At 51.9% G+C, this 9,780-nt stretch overlaps 1 protein-coding gene across 1 annotated transcript in view; it reads left to right on the top strand.

The window, feature by feature from the left end:
• The first annotated feature begins 1,026 nt into the window (after nucleotides 1-1,026).
• TNN (tenascin N) overlaps nucleotides 1,027-9,780 on the top strand; it is a 53,285-nt gene continuing 44,531 nt past the window's right edge. The window contains exons 1-4 of the mRNA XM_004269786.4: nucleotides 1,027-1,456; nucleotides 3,102-3,476; nucleotides 4,598-4,861; nucleotides 8,557-8,742. Coding sequence (XP_004269834.2) covers nucleotides 1,051-1,456; nucleotides 3,102-3,476; nucleotides 4,598-4,861; nucleotides 8,557-8,742 — 1,231 coding nt within the window. The 5' untranslated portion in view covers nucleotides 1,027-1,050. The remainder of the gene's footprint in view (nucleotides 1,457-3,101; nucleotides 3,477-4,597; nucleotides 4,862-8,556; nucleotides 8,743-9,780) is intronic.

Raw genomic sequence — 9,780 nt, 5'->3', positions numbered from 1 at the left:
GCCTCTGTACTCCTGCCTTGGGAGGTCCCCAAGAGGAATTGGCCTTGGGTCCTATCCTTATGAGGCTTACAGCCTCACGTGGACACGAGCTGCATACAAGAGTGATTACAACACAAGAATAACCGCCAAGAGATGCACAGAGGGACCAATACATTTTTCTGAATGCTTAGCAGAAGGAGAGCTAGTTTCCAGCCGGGGTGAGGCAGGGGGTGTGAGAGAAGACCTTGTGCAGAAGGTATTTTTATTAGAAATTCTCTTCTTTTGCTGGCTTGTGGGCAGAGGTGGTGAGCAGGACACTGGCCCAGGGACTGAGTACAGGCTCTGCCCTTTCCTACTGTGGTACCCAGGTCAACATGCTCTATCCCTCGAGCCTTTGCCTCCTCATCTGTGTGAGGCAGTATGATGTTATCGTGACCAGAACAGACTCTGGAGCCAGATTTCCTGGGTTCAAATTCTGCCACTCTCGGCCGTGTGCCTGCGGGCAAGTCATTTGAGGTAACTGTGCCTCAGTTTCCCTATCTCTAAAATGGGGGTAACAGTATATTCCATGAAGGGTTGTTGTGACGATTGAATGAACTTATAAATGTAGAACATTAGAATAGTGCCTGGCACACAGCTTGTGCTCTATGTGCAGCTATGATTGTTGGTGTTGTTAGTGTGGGGGTGGTATTAGGGTCAATGTATAGATCAGGGATTAGGGCGAGCAAAGCCTGGTACACAGTATGCCCTGACTACAAGACGTTGTTCTTGTTATTACTGAAGTGCAGGTGAAATACAGAATTAGAAATGAAAAGGAGGGCCTCGAGGGAGTAGGAACAGTGTCAGCAAAGACAGGAGGCAAGAATGAGCAATGTGTGAAGAAGGAACAAAAAATAATCTAGTTCAGGTCCTCCATACAGGAGGCAATCTCTCTTCTGGTTTCTCAGCTTCCTGTGGACTCTTAGAATCCATTAAAAAGGCCAATTTCCATCAGCTAATCTCCATGGCTTGCTTTTGAATGTTTTTCTGGATGCAGGCCTCCTGGAGCATCTGCTCCCCGTCGCTCCAAGGATGGGTCTCCAGGGGATGTTCTGCTTCCCCCTGGGGCTCCTGTTTGGCTCTGTGCTCTTGGTGGCCTCAGCCCCGTCCGCTCTCGAGTCTTCTGGCTGCAGCGAGAAGGAGCAACAGGTCACCGTCAGCCACACCTACAAGATTGATGTGCCCAAGTCTGCCCTGGTCCAGGTGGAGGCTGACCCTCAGCCCCTCCGTGATGATGGAGCCTCACTCCTGTCCCCAGGGGAGGCTGAGGAACAGAACATCATCTTCAGGCACAACATCCGCCTGCAGACGCCCCAGAAGGACTGCGAGTTAGCAGGCAGCATCCAGGACCTCCTGGCTCGGGTGAAGAAGCTGGAGGAAGAGATGGCGGAGGTGAAGGAGCGGTGTAGTGCCCAGCGCTGCTGCCCGGGAGCTGCTGGTGAGCTCACCACCTGGTATCCATTCAACAAACACTGAATGAGCACCTTCATGTGTTCCGCCAGCCTCATGAGCACCCTGCCTCTCACTCTGGGTTTTCTCTAGGGGGTGCCACCATTGGCGCTTAGCTTCCAGGGGTTTCCTTCAAGCCTGAGCAGGGAGGGACCAGCAACCCTTAAAGTGAGTCTGGACTCTTGGGTCAGTGCTTCCGGATGAGAACGCTTTTGGGTTCAGTCTTACCTGGGGATCCAGTCTCTATTGTAAGGGAAAGCAATGGGTTAGAGAGGAAAGCTCAATGGCCTTGGAGCTAGACAGGATTTGGTACAAATCCCAGTTCTGCCATTCTTTAGCTGTGTGACTTTGGGCAAATTCCTTAAGTTTCCTCAACTGTCCATTGAGGAGAATTCTATCAGCTAGTCTAGTTCTGAGAACTACGGATGATGTACAGAAGATTCCCGGCCATTAGGCAGAAAAGCGTGAACTCTTTTATCAGTAATAAAGCACTACAATTTTTTTTTTTTTTTTTTTTGCGGTACGTGGGCCTCTCACTGTTGTGGCCTCTCCCGTTGCGGAGCACAGGCTCCGGATGCGCAGGCTCAGCGGCCATGGCTCACGGGCCCAGCCGCTCTGCAGCATGTGGGATCCTCCCGGACCGGGGCACGAACCCGTGTCCCCTGCATCGGCAGGTGGACTCTCAACCACTGCGCCACCAGGGAAGCCCCTAGTACTACAATTTGATTTTACAAATAGTGAGTCCCCCCATCACCACATCTTTTTTTCAGCATAAACTACCAGGCTGATCCAGATGTTACTATAACCAGTAATACTCTGGCATATGTTTTAATGCCTGAAGAAATCGCTACTGTTAAGAGCGCCTCTCATAAGCCAGACACAGAACTAGGCACGGAGGATGCTGTCATGAATAAAACAGCATGGAACTGCCCCTGAGGGACCTCGATGTCTAAAGTTTTTAGGAAGGAAAGAGGGTGTTCTGAGACAGGAGCTGGGGCTGGTGAAGAGACAGGGCTGACTGGCCCGCCCTCCAATTGCCTCTTGCTGTCTGGGGTTAGAGAGGGGAGCCTGGTTAATCCTTCTCCCGTCTGCCACCCCCATAATGAGATTGGGCTATTTGATAGCTTCTGCAGATCCACTTTTCCAGGCTTCACTTTGGGATCATTTCCCAAGGACCCAGCCTTGCTAGGTCCAGCCCCCTCCAACCAAGCTCTCACCCAGCCTGGAGCTCTCCTGCCTGGCCCCGGAGCCCTGTCCCTTAGTGTAAGCTGGCCTGCTGACATCCAGGTTGGAGCATTTAAGGCGGCTTCATAGAAAAGTACTAAACAATTAGCACCATTCACAGGGGAAGGAACCAAGAGAAGTCAAAGGAGCGCTCGGGATGAAAAGGGAAAGGCAAATGTGGTCCCTGTGGCTATTCAGACATAAAATATATCAATAGATTGCGCAGGTCCTCCTCTGGCCTAGGTTGGAAAAGGCAGACTCCCTGTGTTCCCCATAGGCCCTACCCTCCTCCACAGAAAGAGCTGTGCAGGACCCTGAAATCACCAGCCTGCTCTTAGGGGCCCCAGGGAAGGAGATTCCCCGCTCACAAGCCCTGAAGTCCCAGCTGACTGCTTTCCTCTCTCGGGCAGGTCTGAGTCACCGCTGCAGCGGCCACGGGACCTTCTCCCCGGACACCTGCAGCTGCCACTGCGAGCAGGGCTGGGAGGGCGCCGACTGCGAGCGGCCTGCCTGCCCCGGCGCATGCAGCCGCCACGGGCGCTGCGTGGACGGCCGCTGCCTGTGCGAGCAGCCCTACGCGGGGGCCGACTGCGCCTACCCCGCCTGCGCGGAGAACTGCAGCGGGCACGGCGTGTGCGTGCGCGGCGTCTGTCAGTGCCACAAGGACTTCACGTCTGAGGACTGCAGCGAGCGGCGCTGCCCCGGCGACTGCAGCGGCCAGGGCTTCTGCGACGCGGGCGAGTGCTACTGCGAGGAGGGCTTCACAGGCCTCGACTGCGCCCAGGGTGAGAGCAGAGATGCGCCTTGGCCCGCCTCTCTTCTTAACTTGCCCCGGCGGTCCCCACGGCACCGTTTAACCATTAATTACATTTTGTCCTAAGAAGGGCACCCCCCCCACCTTTCGCCTACATCAGAATCCCCTGGAGGGCCTGTTAAAACACAGATTTCTGGCCCCCCCCGCAGGTTCTGGTTCAGCAGGTCTGAGGGACGGCCTGAGAACTTGCATTTCTAACAAGTTCCATGCTGATACTGCTGGTTTGAGGACCATAGTCTTACCTGATGGTGTGTGCCTGTGTTAGGTGTTACTGAATGAAGTCTTATGGCCCCAGGTGTTACTGAATGAAGTCTTATGGCCCCTGCTCGGGCCCTAGCCCTGCTGAGGCTCTCTGCCTGGTTAGGGGAGGGTTCTGGCTCTAGCAGCCAGTAACAAAACTTGAGCTGAAATCCACAAAGCACAGCTTTACTCAGTGGCCAAAGAATGGAGAAATGGTAACTAAGTTCACAGATCAACTTCTCCCACACCTGGCATGAGAGATTTAATCCTAATGAGTAAAGACAAAGGCAGTAGGAGTGAGGCTAATGGTGGGGAAGCGTATGCTTTAGTCTACCTGAGAAGGAGCAGTGCTTTTTCGAGGGGGTGGGGAGCCACTCTCTTTTCATCCTTTTTTGGTCCTTAAAGTCCCAGTCATGGCTGCCGGTAGGTGTGTCATTTAATATGCTAATGTAGTAAAATGAGCATAGAGTGAAACTCAGGGTCTGTCAGAGGTCAGATTCACCATCTTGGTCCCAGCTGCTTCCGTCTTTTTTGTTTGTTTGTTGGTAGCTTCCTTTCTCATCCCTGGTCCATTTAATTTAAAGATTTATGTTAACTCCTGCTAAACGTGGAAGTTGGAGGGTTTTGAACAAAGACTTGGAGCAGCTCTGGCAACATAGGGGGTCAATATTAACTCCTAACCAGATAATAACTTTTGGGGGTCCACACTGGTACCTTACACAGGCTCTGTATCCTCCACACCCACTGTCATAGTGTTAAGTATAAAGTAGGTGCTCAATGAATACATGTTGGCTCTGGATTCCCACCCTTCTTTCCTCACCGTCTGCATGCTTGTTCCTGTTCTGTGTGCAGTGGTCGCCCCCCAGGGTCTGCAGCTGCTCAAAAGCACAGAGGATTCCCTGCTGGTGAGCTGGGAGCCCTCCAGCCAGGTGGACCACTACCTCCTCAGCTACTACCCCCTGGGGAAGGAGCTCTCTGTCAAGCAGATCCAAGTGCCCAAGGAGCAGCACAGCTATGAGATCCTTGGCTTGCTGCCTGGAACCAAGTACATAGTCACCCTGCGCAACGTGAAGAAAGAGATTTCCAGCAGCCCACAGCATCTACTTGCCACCACAGGTGAGGAAGCAGCCAGATGCCCCAGGTTTCCCAGTAGAGGCTCTGTTTTAAGCATTTTCTTCCATTGACCCCACAAGTACCCTTCTACCACCCCCAGGCCATTGCCCTGATTTGGGGTTTGGAAAACATAGCTGCTGCAATCCTAGGTTCTGAAGAAAAGTCTCCATTCTTGTTCCTCTCTCTTTCCTCCATGATTATTGGGTCCTCCAAGCCAGTGATGGAGCCTGCTGGTTTGGGGCTCACAGCATCTTCTCTATCCCTGAGATTAGTGAGGTCTGATTGCCCTGCACCCACATACAAGCAGCCTTGGAGTACACCTGCGTCCGCCACTGTGAGCCACTGTGACCATTCAGCAAGATCAAGCTGGTATGGATGGGGGTCTGCTGAAGTCACCTGTATCAATTAGATTCATCTCAGCAGAAAAGAGAGGGTACAAACAGGGTAGCTGAAGGAAGTTTAATGAAGAGGTTATTTATAGAGGTATAGGTAGGGTTTGGAGGATGAAACACTCTAGGACTAGCATCAGTGGGGATCCACCCCAGTCTGAAGGGGCAGGGGATGGAAGTTGGTACTGAGACCCAGAAAGGACTTTAGGAGAGGGCTGCCTGATGGTAGAGGGATGCAGGCAGTCTACTGTGTCCCCACCAGGAGGGAGTGAGGAGATCAGTTGCCCTCTTCTGGTGACTCTCAATGGCTGAACATGACAAGAAACCAGAGGTCCAGGGAACCAGGCTAATGCATTTCATAGAGGTCATAATCTGGGATACGGAGCAGGAAGGAGGATGGATCTGGAGGGATGGAGTCTCCAGGGCACCACTAAAGGCTATCAAAATGCTTAGAAGGACAAGCATCATTGCTTATTCTTTAGAAATTCTTATTTTCTCATGGAAGTACTTGAGGCAGCCTAGATCTTCAAGGGTTTGGAGAAACCTAGTTGTTTGAATGATTCGGATTCATTCCTTTTCTCAGCATACTTTATTGAACATTTACTATGTGCCAGGCACTGTCCTAGATGCTAATAAAAATGAGCTGCCTCCATCTTGCCCTAAACTCTTGAGGAAAATCCAGGGACATCCAGGTGGATGGGCCTTTGACATGCAGTGTCTTTGGAGAATCATCAGACTGCCTGTCCTTTTTGGTGGTAAGGGTAGAATAGCGTAGGGATAGCTCAGTGTTGGAAAGAGCAGGAAGGACTTGTCATGCTTGGGAGGGCAATTTGTGATTGCCTTTGTCAACGCCCTCCAGCCACAGACCCCTCAGGGCACCCCTGTAGTTGAACAAGTTGGGTTTATTGGTGGTTGCAGCATCGGAGCACACACACCATGGGGGACCATGGGTGCCTCAGTAAGACAGTGTAAGAGGGGACTGGTGTAGAAGTTGGGCTTGTATTAGGTGATTTGGGGGAAGAGTTAAGGAAGCAGGGATTTGCTTTGGGTTGCATGCTGTCAGGAACTGGGGGTAATCCTTTGATTGGTATCTTAGTGAATCTTATGTAGAAAGAGGGCAGACTAGATGGAGGCTAAAGCTGTCATTGGTGAAAAAGGAACAGTCACTCATGCCAGTCAGGAGGGAGGATGTTTAGTCACTTTTGTGAGTTGGACAATGTTTCATTCATGTTTTGCCTGGGTGCAGATGTGATCTTGGAATCGTCTCGTTTGGTCTTAATTTGGCATGGCCACAGAGCACCTTGTCTGCTGTTGATGTCCTGTGGAATTGTTTATGTTCAACAGGAGAGCACCAAGGCCCACCTGTGAGAGCCAGGCCAGCTCCCAACTGTCGGGCTCCTTTTCTCTTTCCCCCTTTTTTTTTTTTTTTTTTTTTGTGGTACGTGGGCCTCTCACTGCTGCGGCCTCTCCTGTTGTGGAGCACAGGCTCCGGACGCGCAGGCTCAGCAGCCATGGCTCACGGGCCCAGCCGCTCCGCGGCATGTGGGATCCTCCCGGACCGGGGCAGTAACCCGCGTCCCCCGCATCGGCAGGTGGACTCTCAACCACTGCGCCACCCCATTTTTGTCTGTAGCTGCATCTGCATTTAGACAGGACGGTGCTCACAGCCTCTCAGTGAAGAGCCGAGACACCTGTTCTGAAAGTCTTAGCAACCCCTCTAGGCTTCTTGCTCTAGGGACTTGTAAAATCCTGTGACTGTGAAGTCGTCTTTCTAATCGGATTCAAGTGAAACCCATTGTGGTTTGCTCCTCCGGGGAGCCTCAGCCGGAGAGACACTTATCCCCATAATCATCTTGAACATTTTCATTAAGATCCTGCTTTTTCACTTGTGAGCCATGTAGGGCCCCTTCTGTAATCCTTGAGTCACTTTCATTACTCGCCTCTTGACCTGTTCCCTCAAGGAATTCCCATCTTTGAGGGAAGAACCTGGAGGCGGGCAGGTAGAAGGCAGAGCTTGGGCAGGCGTGCTTCAGGGGAAACGCTCCTTGAGCTTCTGTATCCATGACGGAGGGAATCAGAATCGTTCAGAGCCATGGGACCTTGAGAGCGTGGAGTTCACCCCTTGCCTGATGCACAAATTCTCTGTCCTGCGTCCTTGACAAGGGGTCAGTCAGTCTGGTGGGGACACCTTCAGAACCAAGGCACTGGAGGTGAGGAAGGGGCGAGGCTGAAAGTCTGGGGGCTTGTCTTTCCTGTTACAAACTTCAGGCCAGGTGACATCGGCCTGGGATATGGACATTGGAGCTCAAAGTGTTCCCAGAGACCCCAGACCCCTCTTCAACACCACCCAACGGTTCTTCCCGCAGAGCCACATCAGCGATCCATTCCTTTGTAATAAGCATTATATTTTCATCTTTTTCTGAGTGGAGGGGTGAACAATTAGGCATGAATACTTTACTGTGGGAGTTCCCTGGTGGTCTAGTGGTTGGGATTGCAGAGGCCTGGGTTCGATCCCTGGGTTTGGCTCAGCGTGGCCGAAGTACAAATCAAATAAAATAAAACACTGCACTCTCTTAAAAAAAATACTTTACTGTGAGTAAATGTGCACAGTAACTCTCTTCCTTCACAGGATGTACCGGTGGGGCAGCTGAGGACACCGGGTACCTGGTGGAGGTGCTAAAATTTGGTAGAAGGTGCAGGAAGGATACTCAGAAGGACCAACTTAAAATTCTCCTACTTCGTAGCTTTGCCTGTGTTTAATCCTTGTAGGAGAATTTGAGAGAAGGGGAAGGAGCTGTGATTCGGGAGACTGAGGAAAGAGCTGGTTGTATTACCAGTGTTATACTCCAGAAAACTGGAAATACATTTCCCAAACTCTACCTGGAGGGGCCTTGAGCTTCTCATCCTGAGGTTGAGTCTCTGTGGGCAGGGGCTCTGCAGCTAAAGGGTGAGTGTTTAGTTCAGAGCTGTGTGAACCCTGGCCGAGTGGTTTGGCTGGTTGGCCTAGGAGGCGAGGTTCAGGGCTTGGCCACAGCGGCGTGGACAGGGCGGACTGCATGGCATCTGATGGGGTGGGATGGGGGAGAGGCTTCCCGAAGGACAGTCTATCCTCCATGCACAATGTGAAAACCAACCATTATTTGCTACTTTGGTAGTTCTAGGACACCTCCTAAGGACTGTGTCCTGGGGCTGAAGCCTGCTTTCAGTGTGTCAAGAAAGGGAGCTGACCTGGGAGCCAGTGTCTTGTTACAGACCTGCAGGCCCCTGATGTTCACTGCTTTCTCTTGCCCTCCCTGACCCCTGCCCTAGATCTTGCTGTGCTTGGCACTGCCTGGGTGACGGATGAGACTGAGAACTCCCTCCATGTGGAGTGGGAGAACCCCCCGACCAAGGTGGACTACTACAAGCTGCGGTATGGCCCCCTGACAGGGCAAGAGGTGGCCGAGGTCACCGTGCCCAAGAGTAGTGACCCCAAGAGCCGGTATGACATCACAGGTAAGAGCCAACACTGGGGATGTGAGATGTTTGCTGGTGGATACTGAGGCGGGGACTGTGTGTGCAGAGGGGACCAGCATCTGTAGCACTCAGGTGTGCACAGAGGGTCCTGGGACCTTGGGAATCACCTGAACCCTGACCCGGGAACTCCCAGAGGTGAGCCCACTCTGGGGGCCCGAGGTCTCTGCTCCAGCATTCCAGCACTGCCTCTGGAAGCTTGGAGCACCTGGGTAACAGATTACACATCCGAAATGTTCTCCCAAGTCAGCTAACCCTCTGGAAGCCCCTGTCTGTGTCTCGGGGTGGATTTGATGGGACACAGACATTCCTTTTGGAAGAACTGGTGTGTGTGTGTGTGTGTGTGTGTGTGAGAGAGAGAGAGAGAGAGAGAGAGAGAGAGTGAGAGAGAGAGAGAGAGAGAGAGAGAGAGAGAGAGAGACATTGGTTGACTGTGGTTGGTTCATTCAGTGCCATATGTGGAAGGAGCTGAGCTAGGCGGGCCTGGTGTAGGGCGCTCCTATCCCAGGTGACAGAGCTAACTCTGGGAGAGCTGGAAATCAGACGGCTGCAAACAGAACGGGGCCACGTAGGGCTGGGTAATGTTTTGTGACACCTGAAGTTTGTACAATTTTCAGTGTCCTCTTTAAGAAAAGTAATACACAAGCACGAATACCCAATTCAGCACATGGCCTTGGAAGGGGCTGGTGCAGGTGAGAGCCCCTGAGGCTTTTTAGCTCCACGGTGAGTCCTCCTCTGGGGCCTTGTCCTGCCATCTACTCCCTGCATTCTGTCTTGAGAGGTCATCTTGCGGTTCTCAATGTTTTGTGCGGTGGCAAATCGCGTGTGTGCCTCATACATGCTGCTGTTTGCCCGCAGTTCACCACCAGAGTCTGAATATTTGTGTCATGAGAAACAGTCATTCAAGTTGCTGCTACAGAGAAACAACAAACAAAGATAAAGAAAAAAGAAAAAGAAAGGGCAAATTAAAGCAAAGAAAATAAAGAGGGAAAAATTAAGCTAATTATTACAATGGGGAGG

The sequence above is a fragment of the Orcinus orca genome, chromosome 1 (genome assembly GCF_937001465.1).
Source record: "Orcinus orca chromosome 1, mOrcOrc1.1, whole genome shotgun sequence".
NCBI classification, from domain to species: Eukaryota; Metazoa; Chordata; class Mammalia; order Artiodactyla; family Delphinidae; genus Orcinus; species Orcinus orca.
This window is presented reverse-complemented; position numbering and strand designations above follow the sequence as displayed.